At 47.1% G+C, this 13,535-nt stretch overlaps 1 protein-coding gene across 2 annotated transcripts; it reads right to left on the bottom strand.

The window, feature by feature from the left end:
- Positions 1-536: 536 nt before the first annotated feature.
- LOC123448192 (histone-lysine N-methyltransferase, H3 lysine-9 specific SUVH1-like) lies at positions 537-7,178 on the bottom strand. 2 transcript variants are annotated; one of them, XM_045125015.1, is made up of 3 exons: positions 7,015-7,178; positions 1,446-3,521; positions 537-888 (listed from the first exon to the last, which is right to left on the bottom strand). In XM_045125015.1, exon 2 carries the CDS (start codon positions 3,499-3,501, stop codon positions 1,486-1,488), a length of 2,016 nt encoding a protein of 671 aa, XP_044980950.1. In that variant the 5' UTR covers positions 3,502-3,521; positions 7,015-7,178; the 3' UTR covers positions 537-888; positions 1,446-1,485. The 2 variants fall into 2 exon arrangements, with proteins under 2 accessions (XP_044980950.1, XP_044980942.1); XM_045125007.1 differs by having other exon boundaries at positions 537-869.
- Between the last annotated feature and the right edge of the window lie 6,357 nt (positions 7,179-13,535).

The raw sequence follows: 13,535 nt of genomic DNA, 5'->3' as shown, positions 1-13,535 counted from the left end.
AACGCTCCCTTCGCATCTCCATGGCATCCTAGAAGCAATGATCTTCAATTGCCTCATCTCCCAAAATGGTCTCGCCTCATCATCCATGGTTTTTGGATCCAACATTATGAACCGCTTCTCTTTTGCATTGATTGATCCTCCTCAAGTTGAAGCTTACAGCCTTACACCCTCCATCTCTTGCGGGGTTTTTTTCATTCATTTGTTCCCATGGCGCCAATTTCTCTCGTTGCCTCTTCTCTGGCAACTCCTTGGTTTGCATCTATTGAGCCGCCAACTCCTTGGCATTGGTTAACTCATCAAACTTGTCTTTCATCGCCTCCACCTCACATCTCCTTCGATAGATCGCTCTCAATCAGACGACTAAAGCAGGTGGCCGACCAGTGAAAAGCTAAAATCAGTGATTGAATATGAACATTTTCCAAGAAAAAATGCATGTGAATTGGCAAATTTCCCATGGGTTTACTACACTCTGGTCCAGGATCACACATGCCAACAAGGCAAGTGGGCATCATAGACACATCCGGCAACACAGAAAGTACAACCAAGCGACATGTTTTAACAGCGAGCACCGAATCCCACGAGTCACAATCAGCTAACAGCCAGAGGTCCAATCCAGTTAAAACTGACGCTAGCCTACTACACATATGGTTGCAAATGGTTGGCGAAAAAAGGAAGACAAGACAGATTTGCAGCAGTACATACATCAATACACGCAATCATCCAGAAGTATCTGAACAAATGGCGAGGCAATAACACGGCAATGATCTCAGCTCCAAGATAATTTACTGTCTTCTCACTCCAGAAATGACGCCATCTTCGCAGAAACCAATGTGACGACATAGGTACAATCTAGGTGGCGACAGAAACATCTGCAACATGAACAATCAACTAATGTTTATGTAAAAGCAGATACTCAAAAGATGGTACACATTCTAATCCCCCACACCAAAAAAGATGGTATATGAACCTGAAATTAATCCAAAAAAGTGATAAAGATACCAACATCTATCTATCTTAACTACTTTGAGATGGTAAGTACTCAAAAGATGGTGGATATTCCCCCAAAAAAGCTGGTAGCACTTTGAGATGCAGAAAGCGAAGCCTTCTGCTGTAGCTAGCTTAAACACACATGCAGCATGGCTATGGGTAAAATAACAAATGTTGCGCAGCAATTCAAGACTAAGAACTGTGCTTGCCTATCATCAATTATACATATGCGGTCCCATGTTCTTACAGCAGTTTGTCAAAAAACGAATATTAGTGCTAGAGGAAGATAAAATGTCGAATTCTCTGATACGAACATGCAAAAAAAATGATGAATCACATAGCAGAACACTTGAGAAATATAGCAATTTCAGAGTCAGGTGAAATAGATGCATAGTTTAGTAAATATAATGGATGAATACGTTGGCAATACAGGAAACCAATCAGGCAAAGAACCTTACCTAGCTTATTGGCTTGCATGTTGATCCACCACAATGTACATCAAAATAACCCACGACAGGTTAATGATCCACACAGGCAGGTCTTTGCTCTCTGACTGGTCTCTTCTCCAACCACACCATAGTCATAGGTTAACTCTGTCATGGGAGCGATGTGATTAAGTGCGAAAAACATTATGTGTGGGTGCTTGTCGTCTCCATGGTTGTACTGCACTGGCTGCCAGAAGACGTTTGGGGAGCAACTGTGGTTCATGAAACGTGAGACATTTCCCATCTTTTTTGCACTTATCTTGATGGGCAATGGCTGAAATTCCTCAGCTGATACGTACGTGCTTTGCTCGCCTATCAGTTCAGGCCCAAAATTCCATTTCAGCGTCTTCTCACCAGGGCACACAGTCTGAAAAATGTAATCATCTTCACTGTCATCCAAGTTAACTTTAAGCTCATCGATGACCTCCCCAACATACTCACAAATAAATGCACCAGCACGAATAGGCTCCCAACAGCGAAGACCCCAGCCTCGATTTACCGTCCTAAAGACCTCAAAGTGGAACCTGATCCCTTTTTGGCTCACTCTGTTCCGACAATTCAGGGTACAATGGCAAGCTTCACCACATTCATATATTACAGGCTTGCGGCACACCAACACTCCTGATGAGCTGTACGGTAGATCACCTCCGTTATGTTGCCCACAAGCGCAGTTAGCATCACCAGGTAGGCAAACACTCTGGCAACCACAACCCTGCATGGGTGCCATGGAACTGAGCGGTCTCAAGTATTTGACCTGATTAGTATAGGTGAACTGCCCAGGTCCTTTCTCATGGTCAACCTCATTGACGAGACACACTGGTATCGATTCAGTCCCAGATGATAGGTCACGTAGTACAACCCTGCCTCTTGTTGATGGATCTTGTATCCATCGCTGAGTCATCTTCCAGATTGCAGCTCCATCACGCTGTCCAGGTTCACGGTGCAACCTGTACTTGAAGCAATTGATGCCAAATTTTGTTTTCTCCTTCCAGGACTCTTGGATCTTATAAAGGCCATCATATATGTAGATTTTGCCAGCTACCATAGCTGGATCTTTGAATCCCCTCACAACCCTTATCTCATTCTTCCTGTGCGTACTCCTCTCAAGGGCAAGGTTGCCCCTCTCAAGCTTCTGGTCATGCCTCTCCTCGGTATTCCTACTGTTGCCCCCTGAACCACTGTACACCAGTGTATCTGTGTCATCATCTTCGTTCTCATAACCACCTGCCGCGACAATACATATTGCTACAGAATCCTCGTCAGCTCCAAATTTAGCACTCATGTAATCAATGCCACCCATGCTAGGAGCATGCAGCCCAATGATGCATAGCTCCATCCTGAAATAGAAAATATCCCCTATTTCAACTCCAGGAGCAGTCCCTACCCTCTTCCCCACATTGGCCCTGATATTACTGGCCATCATGATGGCACCAGCTTTCAGGTCTGCACGTCTGCTTGCATCCTGTGTTTCATCCATCTGAAGATGTCTACGTCTGAGTGCCTCAAAGGTCATATGAACTGCTTCCACAATCTCCCTAGGATTACTTTGTGGTGGCAAGAAAGCAAGCTCCTTGCCAGCAACAAGATTCTTGTAGACAGGCTTAGGGCGTTTGGCCTTAACTCCATCTGAGCCATCAGCAGCGAAACCAGACCTCTTCTTAGCCTTGCGTCCGGATGCCGAAGTCTGATTACCTGAATAAGGTTCACCATCACCATTAAGCCCAGATGATCTCGTCTTGTATGCTGAGATAGGAGTAGCATCAATGGCCCCATTAGCACTTGTGCCTGCTTGCGAAAAACCATTCACAGTAGCATTGAAGGTGGCGAATGACCCAAAGGCAGGAAGGTTTCCACCACCAAATCCTGTAGGAAACTGGCCAACCGGAGTCACACAGACCAAAGGTGGGGTGCTTGACTGGTTAATGTTGACTCCCATGGGTGCAGGGAACATTGGAGCTAAGGACCTTATTGGCTTGATATCCAGAAGCTCCTGATTAGGGCCAGGTATAAAATTCCTAGCCCTATCCATCTTAAATCAACCAAAAATTCCTGCACAAGGAAGGAAAACCTCAGTGGACTATACAGAAACAAAATCACAATGGAGTAAGCAGCGGTTACAGAATCCTTAAGCACGGTTGTACCCTGGAGAAAGTACTACATGTAACTACAACCAGCGTGGAAGTTAAACACCAAGCTAAAGTCTCGCCTGCTTTTGTTACTCATTGATCTTTTCAAAACCAAATCACAAACCACACCTAGAGTTAATCTACAAGAGCTGATGGGACCATCAATGCCCTTTGAGAATTACTTGCACTTTTTGACTAGATGAAGCATTTCCTTCGATGTACTGAACAAGTAGCATTGGACCATTGGCAGCAGGATAGAAGAACAGTGGTACATATCAGTACCATTTACTAACTAGAATTGATAATGGAAGAATACTAGGACACCTAGATAACACTAACTAAAATACGTAAAACTACTAGCAAAGTGCTTTTATGTTGCACCGTATCCAAAATAAATCAATATATGATCAAAGACCTGAAAAACAATACAATAGCTTATATCACTCAAATATCTTAGGCTTCATCATGATTTGGGTTGTATAACATTACAATTATGTTGGTTTCACCACAATTTTAGTCCTCTTAACTGTTCCACTACACAATAATGCTGTCAAAATAAGAATAAAAATTAAAAATTAGAACACGTCATTTCTCAATTTCCGGCGGAAAGGAAAAAAATGCGAAAATATTCATTGGTGGCAGGGTTCTGGAGCAACTGAAGTGGCCATGGGAGAGACATTGGAAAAACTGAAGCGGGATCATTGTTCAAATTTGAAATGTTGGAGGATGTCGATTGAGGAGAAGAGGTGGCTCAAGAACGGGCACTGGGAAAGAAAGACGACGAATGGAAGTCTCTTGGGGAAATGATATCGGGCTACTTCTAATAAATGCCGTTCAACTCCTTTGTCATACTTTTTCTTTTGACATGTTTGTCATACTCTTGGTGTGGGCTACATGGTAAGAACCCTCTAGATAAGGTGCCTAGTTTGACTCTCAGAGCGGTGAGAAGGGTGAGTAAACTCACCACCAATTCAAACCTTTAGGTGTAAGAAAAAGAAAGATTTGAGTATCAAGGGTAGAATAGCCACCAAATTCAAGAGCCACATGAGATGTAATATGTTGGCTTCGTCCATGAGAAACTATATATAGTACTGTATTAGTTTTTTAAGTCAATATCAGGTCATAGCTACATCAAAACCAGATACATACAAGCAAATTCCAAGCCTTGCTGATTAATCATGCTGCTGAATAGCTAGCCACCATACTCTTTCCATCAATTGCCAGACACAGAGGAAGGGGGGCCAGCAGGAGCCCGAGTCACACCAAGATGGAAACTGAATATATGTAAGCTGGTACACTGGAAAGTTTCAGTTGGGCTTGAATGGGAGGTTGTCTGTTAGACTCGTCAATTCGGCATTTCCTTGTTTTTGCAGTTATTGGAGGTGTACAGGACATGAATATGAGAAAGAAACCATAAGTTGATGGGTTTCATACACAAAACCTCAGAGCTTTACCGCTAGGACAATATAACTGTTATGCTCACATTTAAAATATTTTTCTTATTTCCCCTATATGTATGTCCTCACTTACATATTTTCTCTGCCACTGGATTTGCTCTTACGAGAATGAGGACAAATCAGGAAAAAGCTTGGAAGATATAATTACTTAGGAATTGAAGGGCCATGGATTTGGATTGGGCTCTGCCATCAATACTAGATTAGCACAAACGGTGTGGAAGTTCGGGTGAAGATCAGCCAAGAAGTTGGGGAGAGGACGAGAGGTACTATGAAAAAGAAGAGAAGTGGAGGTACATCGCGCCGCAACAGATTTAGAGCAGGATTGGACAAAGCAGGTGCGTCTTGACATATGAAGTATTTGCCCAGCTGATCCTCGACGGTAGAATTCAACACCAGGGGTATCCTAAAACATAGGCATTGGCATGTGTTTGATGATGATCATTTCTGCTCTGCCCTTTAGGGCCTAGAGAGATTGGCAGCATCTATTCTTTCACTGCAATGTCAGCATAAGAGCATGGACCTGTCTCCAGATTGGTTGAGCCCAGGGGAGCTTAGACTTTTCGATCCAATGGGCTTGTAGAAATTTCAATAGGCCCTGCTTTAAGGAGACTGTAATTTTGATTTCCTGGCACATCTGGAAGATTTCAAAAGTTCCAGACCATCTTTTCGAGTTTGGAAGTTTGCTTTGTTGCAGATGCCACCCTTCTTAAGTATAGGGTGAAGAAACAGCTTGTTACCCCTGTCAATTACAGATTGACAAACTGTTGCAAACTGTGTTTCTTTTTTGCTAGTGCTAGGTGATGTAAATAGTACTCCCTCCATAAAGAAATATAAGAGCGTTTAGATTACTACTTTAGTTATCTAGATGCTCTTCTATTTCTTTACAGAGGGAATAGGTTGCAATTTTTTGTTTGAGTGGCGAAAATAGCTGTGGAGGCGTAGCATTGGCAAACTAGATTTCAAGAACCACATATTCATTGAGATCACTCCATCTATAGCAAAAGTTTCATCTTGGTACAAATAAATATTACAAAAACTTCCCGCTTTCTACCTGAAGTAGAAACAAAGCTTTTGTCAACACACGTGGCCAATATTCTTTTTTCCCCCACAAAATACGCATGTGGCAGTACCAAAATGCAAATGACCCGTTCTAATTGACTGAAGCGAACCATGTTTCCACTCACTCCCTCTCTGCCTTAAGTTCTGTGGTTGCTAGAGCCCTGGAATTTCACATGATCTGTACCAAGCGAAAAAGAGACGGTAATTTGGTCCGGAATTAACGCTGTTAAAATTTAAAAAGGAGGAAGGTTTGGATCTGTATCACTGAAAGAACATTGCGCCATAGCAAACTGCAATCAAAAGCTTTCCTTTTAAGGCCATACTGCTAGAATGGTCTTCTTTTAATGCTATACAGACCCAAATCTTCCTAAGAAAAGGGTGGTGGATAGAATTGGCATGGTCTGTCGAAATGCCGATCAGAGGTCCAACCAGGTGAATGAATGGCAATTCGATGCATATCTGCCAGCTAGGCGATTACTCCCGCCCTAAAAGTGGCGCTGAAAATGCCTAAAACTAAAAGCGATGCTGTGCTTTTTATTACCATACCAATTTGGGGTTGGGGGAGAACCGGAAGGTCCCGTAAACAAAAATGCACACGGCCACTGATAAGAAAACCTAATTCGGAACAGATCTAGGGGAGAACAGAGCGTGGAAATGTAATTACGGGGAGAACGCGGCACTATTCAGCAAACCCTAGGACGCGCGGCCCGAGGGACGGAGGGACGCGGCGGCTCGGCGCGCCGACCGGGCGTCGGACGGGGGTGGGGAAGGAGGGCACTACGAGCCCACCCGCCAGCCGAGCGATGGAAATGGGCGCGGCTCGCCGGGGCCGTGCTAGCATGGGTCGGGAGAGGGAGAGGGAGAGGGTGGGTAGGCGGCGAGGATGGGAGGAAGCCCTACCTGAGCCGGGCGTCTCTCGGGGGCGAAGGGAGGGGTTTCCTGGCCGCCGGCGCCGGCGCCGGCGCGGACAGCAAGGGAGGGAGCGAGCGATCTCCGCGACGGCGGGTCGCTGGCCTGGTGTGGAAATGGACGGGAGAAGCGTGGACCGCTGTGCCTGTCTCTGTCTGTCTGCGTGGGACGGGGGAGACCTGGTTTAGCCGGCTCGGGTTAGTGGGGGCGGGATCGTGGCGCGTCGGCCGCGGATCCGACGGCGGAAGGGAAGGGGGGTGAGATGACGTGGTGGGGCGAGGAGAGAGGCAGCCGATCGATCGAGCACCTTTCTCTCTTGTGCACACTCCGGTCTAGTGCAAGACACATCAGAAAACCTCTCAAAAAAAAAAGACACATCAGAAAAAGAAATAACAGAGGCTGAATCTGGCAATCGGTGGCAGAGGCCCAAGCTGCCTAGGCCAACTCCACCGCGCGACCTCATCTTGTCCGCGCGCTTCCGTTTGGTATAGAACGGACGAATACCGTGGCCCAACGTGCGGACCCAAACGGACAAATGTCCGGATTTCGTCCGTTTTCGACCCATCCCCGGCCCAAACTTACGTCCAGTTTGGGGAAACGGACATCGTGCGGACGCGCTCGCCGCACGCCCTTGTCCGTCCGTGGCCCGCGTGTCGGGGACACAAGTACTTCCAGAAATTCCAACGCCTCCACCCCCTCTCCCGCCCCGCCCCGCCGACGGCACCGCCGCTATTCTCCGACCACCTCATCCCCCCGCCGTCCATAGCAAACCCCGTCTTGCCATGGCCGTCACCACGCCCGCGCTTTCGTCATAGTTTGTGCGTCGATCGGAGGAGGTTTGGTCGTCGTCGTCGTAGCCGGCAGCAGAGTGGATACGGCCGCACGCGACCTACCACGGCGGCCACGGCAGCTTCCGACGAGTGCTCCAGAGCGGCCAGTAGCCGGCAACCAACCACCACTGCATTGAGGTGACCATGGCGGCCTCTTTGCCACCATGAGTGCAAGGTGTTCGACAATTTGCCCGCAAAGGTATGGATAGTGATTATGAGTTTTTCTTCCAGCACTTCATTTATTCGTCGGACGATTCGTCGGACGATGATGAAGATATGGTGGTGGCTGCAGTGACGGTTCACGACCACATTCAACGGCAGCTCCCTCGGTACAGGGGGTCACTCCCTGGTCGTGCTCCGAACCTGAACCACGACAGGGAGAGAGGCCAGGCCCTGCTCTATGCCGATTACTTTGCGAACACACCGCTCTTCAAGCCGGATAAATTCTGTTGCCGTTTTCATATGACAAGGCATGTGTTCAATCGTATGGGAGAGGGAGTGGTTGCTCATGACCCATACTTCCAGTGCAAGACTGATGCCATTGGCAAGCTAGGATTCTCCTCTTACCAGAAATGCACTGCGACCATCCGCATGCTTGCATATGGAATTTCAGGCGATCTGGTGGATGAGTATGTGCATATGAGTGAGACAACATGTCCGATGTCAATGTACAAGTTCTGCTAGGCTGTGATCGAGGTGTTTGGCCCTGAGTACTTGAGGCAGCCAACTGCCGCAGATACAGAGAGATTGTTGGCGACCAACACAGCTAGAGGCTTTCCAGGCATGATTGGCAGCATAGATTATATGCACTGGGGTGGAAGAACTGTCCATTTACTTCGCAGGGTCAGTACAAGGGGCATGTCAAAGCATGCACTATCATATTAGAAGTGGTGGCTTCGTAGAATCTTTGGATATGGCATTATTTCTTCGGCATGGCAGGTTCTCACAATGATAACAACATGTTGCATCATTCTCCAGTCTTCGCAAGGCTTGCAGAAGGCCACTCCCCCTGTCAACTTTAAGATCAACGGCCACCAGTACAACAAGGGATACTATCTAGCTGATGGTACATATCCTCAGTGGTCAACTTTTGTGAAGACAATCTCGGACCCCCAAGATGAGAAGAGAAATAAATTTACCCAAATGCAAGAGAGTGCTAGAAAGGATGTGGAACGTGCTTTTGGTGTGCTTCAATCCCGATGGGGTATCGTTTGAAACCCTGCACTGTCATGGGATGAAAGGAAGCTTTGGAAGGTGATGACTGCTTGTATGATCATGCACAACATGATCGTCGAGGACGAGTGTGATGACAGTATCTTCGACCAAGGATTTGATTATCAAGGTGAAAATGTTGAGCCCCTGCACCAAGAACCGGCCACGTTTCAACAATTTGTCCAGTTCCATCATGAGAAGCGTGATTGGCACACTCATTTGAATCTTCGAAATGACTTGGTTGAGCACACGTGGGAACATATAGGCAACCAATAGATGTATTTCGATTTGGTTGTAAAATTATTTTATTTAGAGACAATTTCGATTGGGTTGATGTGCAAACTTGTTTTGATACGAAAATATGAGCATTTTAGGCCCTGACGGACAGAATGGGGCAAAAGGATGCGGCCGCGCGCTGGGCACACGGCCAGCGCATCCCAGGACAGGCCCGGACACGACTCCATCACCCTACCCAAACAGACAAAATCCGAGCAAAACGGACATCCGTTTGGGATTGCGCGGTGGAGTTGGCCTAAGAAAGGCCATCTCAACGGGCCAGTTCTGAGTATGGAGTTGATACAAGAAAGTCCAGATGGGTCGTATGGTCATTTCAGTGACATGTTAAGATAGATTGATGATAGTCGGAACATGTTTCTTAAGTGTGAGTAGTTTGGCTAAGTATGTTAGTACTCTTGATCGAGGACACCACTTGTGGCTATGAATCCCCCATGACCCTTTTTTGTATTATACTCCCTCCCTTTCTAAATATAAGTTTTTTAAGATATTTAACTAAATGTCTACATACATAGCAAAATGAATTTATCTCCCCTAATAATAAAGCACGCAGCGCTTCTGCCGTACGTCGCTAGCTATTTTGCAAAAGGACCCCTCCCTTTTCTGGTATTTAACCCGCAGTACTTTTTAAGTCATAAAAAAACGTTTCGTTTATATCCCCTCACCGGCTTATCCATTGCCGTCCTGAGCAGGGCGCTTCTCGCCGGCGATGGGCGAGGAGGCGATGGGCCGGCGACTGCCCGGCGCGCCGCGCCGCCCCTTGCCGAGAAAATGGCGACCGAAGGTGCCGGTTGCGTCGTGGCGTTTCCAGGCGCGCCCTGTGCCTGCTGGGGCGGCGTGGGGGCTTCTCGTCGGCGATGGGCGAGGAGGCGATGGGCCGGCGACTGCGGCGCGCCGCGCCACCCCTTACCGAAGTACCTCCACGATGGTTCTCGGACGGCACCGACGCCGGGTATGATAGGAGCAGCACCGACTCCGCGGCGTTCACCGACTACATGGCGTCCTTCCAGGCCGCAGGCGCGCGTAGCGTCGGGGAGCTTGTGGACGCGCTCGCCGCGCGCGGCCGCCCCGTGACCCGCGTCGTGTACACGATGCTCCTCCCGTGGGCCGCGGACGTGGCTCGCGAGAAAGGTCTGCCGTCCGCGCTCTACTGGATCCAGCCGGCCGCCGTGCTCGCCGTCTACTACCACTACTTCCATGGCTACGCCGCCGTCGTGGCCGACCACCGCCACGACCCGTCGTTCGTCGTGCGGTTCCCGGGCGTCCCGCCGCAGGAGAAAATGGCAACCGAAGTGTTCCCAGGTGTGAACAACATATATGTACTAATAAAGAACCATCTCATATGAATCAAATTAAGTAGATAAAAAAGGGTGGAAATTTTTTTGAAGGAAAGAACTTTGGTCAGCTAGACGCTATGAGCCAGTGATCGATCGATCGTCGTCGACGGGGTGGGATCAGGCCACCATCTGCTCCTGCTCCAGCCACTGCGGAAAATGGTCGCCTGTGTGGCCATCCTTGACAAGAGAGTTCACCCATGAGACTCGGGTTCGGCCGCGGTGGCTGCGGTGGCCGCCAGCATGGCGGACTGCCCGCGGAACCCGAAGGACGCCGACTTGCGGAACTTGTGCAGCTCGTCTCCCTGCACGCCCCAGTCCAGCTTGCCGCCGGGTGAGCCCCAGTAGGAATAATTAGTCAGTAGGGTGGTAAAGTTGCCGGGGCATTTTATCAAGCAGTTGGCGTGCTCGCCTGCAAGTGCCATCTATGCACCATCCACACACGGAACGGAGCGAAGGGCGATGCGGCCGGCCGCCACGCATCGCGATGGGCCTCTTTGACGGCCTCTTCTCCGGCCGGCGCCACGACGGCGTGAGGATGGGCGACGCGGTGTCGTCGTCGTCGTCGTCAGCGGCGGCGGCCATGGCCACGGACGACGCGGCGTCGGCGTCCGCGTCGGCGCAACAGTGCAGCGACGGCCTCCCTCCTCTCTCGCCAACCGGCGCAGCTGGTCGGCGCAGACGTGGGAGGGCTCATCTCCATGATCGTGCAGGCTGCGATGACGGCTTAGCAGAACAAGTCGGAGTGCGAGCAGCTCGCGCGTCGGGTCCTCATAATCGCGCAGCTGTTGCCGCACGTGCAGGAACCGGAGGCTGCGGAGCCGCTGGCCGGGCTTGGCGACACGCTCCGAGACGCCCACGAGCTCATCGTGTCGTGCGAAGGGTGGAGCGCGGTATGTTTCGACGCACGCGCAGTCCGTGTCCCAGTCTGTAGCTCGGTCCGTCAGTCAAGCCGTATACGAGTCGGTTTGTCTAGCCGTATACGAGTCAGTTTGTCCAGCCATTGGTTCTATAAATACTACACCGTTGGTGCTAGTACAAATCAACGAGTCAAAAGATCAGTTTCACAATCTACACTTGGTTCTACAAATACTGCACCGTTGGTGCTACAAATCAACAGATCATACCAAGCCTTTGTTGAATAAAAGGATTTGAAATTGTTTCGCACGTGCTACTGCCTTCGGTTCAATTAAATTGTTTGGCAAGTCAGCTTTACATAAGGTATTTTTGTTAAATGTTTACATATACGACATACTTCAACATGTATAAGCATTATTTTCCATCAATCTCCGCAGACACGGGCTTGGCCCCACCCTCAATGCATTCAAAAAAAATTATGTTTGACATTACAAATATTTATTTCTTTCATGCAGGAAAACATTTGGACCATAATCTCAAATCATGGATGCTAAGGAAAAAAGAAGAAAGAAAGATAGAGAGCGGTATGAACGAATGAGCAAAGAAGAAAAGGAGGAGAAAAATAGAAAACGCCGTGAAGCCTATCAACAAAAGAAAGATTCAGCAAAGACAGCAAAAAGCGCACAAGAAAAACAAAGATATGCAAATATGCAACCAGAAAAGAAGAAAGAAAGATTTAAACAAATAGAAGCTCGCCGTCAAATGATACGGAATACACCATCCAAAGACTCAATAGCAATGGAGAACCCTGAATATGTCGCAACTGAACAGAATGTTAGCACTTCTACATTTAGATCTAAACACATGGATCATGTGCCAGCGGGAAAAAGGCAAGCGTTGCTACAACATCGTAACGAAGAATTCGCAAAAATACGGAAACAAACTATTTCCATGTCATCAAAAGAAGATGCTACAACGATGGAAAACTGCAATGAAAACAATCAAACTCTACAGCAGCCAGAAGTCACGACTTACGGTAATAATCCTGATTTAATACTCGCATTGCAAGTAAATACAAATATATCTATACAACTAACCATCTATTTTGGACACACATCCCATCATCAATGTTTCCAAGCGTCAGAGAAACAGATGCACCAATACAATCATTATACAATGATGATCACAGAAAAGTGGCTTTATGGCCAAACATACCCACCACAAATATTGCAACAATCAAAGATGTGCAAGCACGAATATAATCATTATGCAATGATGATCACTGTAAGTTTTTTAAATTGCACATTATACTTTTTTATAAAAACATTTAATAGATGATGATAAATTATTAAATAGGTGATGATGGAGTAATATATGAGCAAGAAGCAAGCATTAAGGAATTAAATGAGCCAACAAAATCAATCTACAACGATGATATCGGTAAGGTTATCAATTACATATATGTTCTTAAGCAATACAAACAAATATATACACTCAAAAATTACAACACAGGTAATGATGAAGTCATATTTGAAGAAGACACAGACGAAGATGAATACTTGTTCACCGGTGAAGGTATGCTTAATACAATTGAAATAAATTTGCACAATTATAATACTACTTACTAAATTCAAGATGTTTCATATCAAAACAGAGTGGGGCAGACAATTGGAAATTGAAATCATAGATGATGAGGAAGCTCTCAACCCAGATCCATATGATTTCGTCTACAACAACATACCAACAAGCTCAAACATGCTCGAAAAAGAAGAAGATTGCAGATTCTGCCATGCAACCAAATTCAGGTATGAAACTAAGGGATTATGCTGCAAAAAAGGACAGATAAGACTAGCCAATACAGTTACTCCACCTGAACTCATGAGACTTTGGACAAGCAATGACTCTGATGCAAGACATTTTCGGCAAAATATAAGATTTTTCAATGGGCACTTCTCATTTACTACTCTTTACTGCCAGCTTGACA

The sequence above is a fragment of the Hordeum vulgare genome, chromosome 1H, assembly GCF_904849725.1.
Source record: "Hordeum vulgare subsp. vulgare chromosome 1H, MorexV3_pseudomolecules_assembly, whole genome shotgun sequence".
NCBI lineage: Eukaryota > Viridiplantae > Streptophyta > Magnoliopsida > Poales > Poaceae > Hordeum > Hordeum vulgare.
This window is presented reverse-complemented; position numbering and strand designations above follow the sequence as displayed.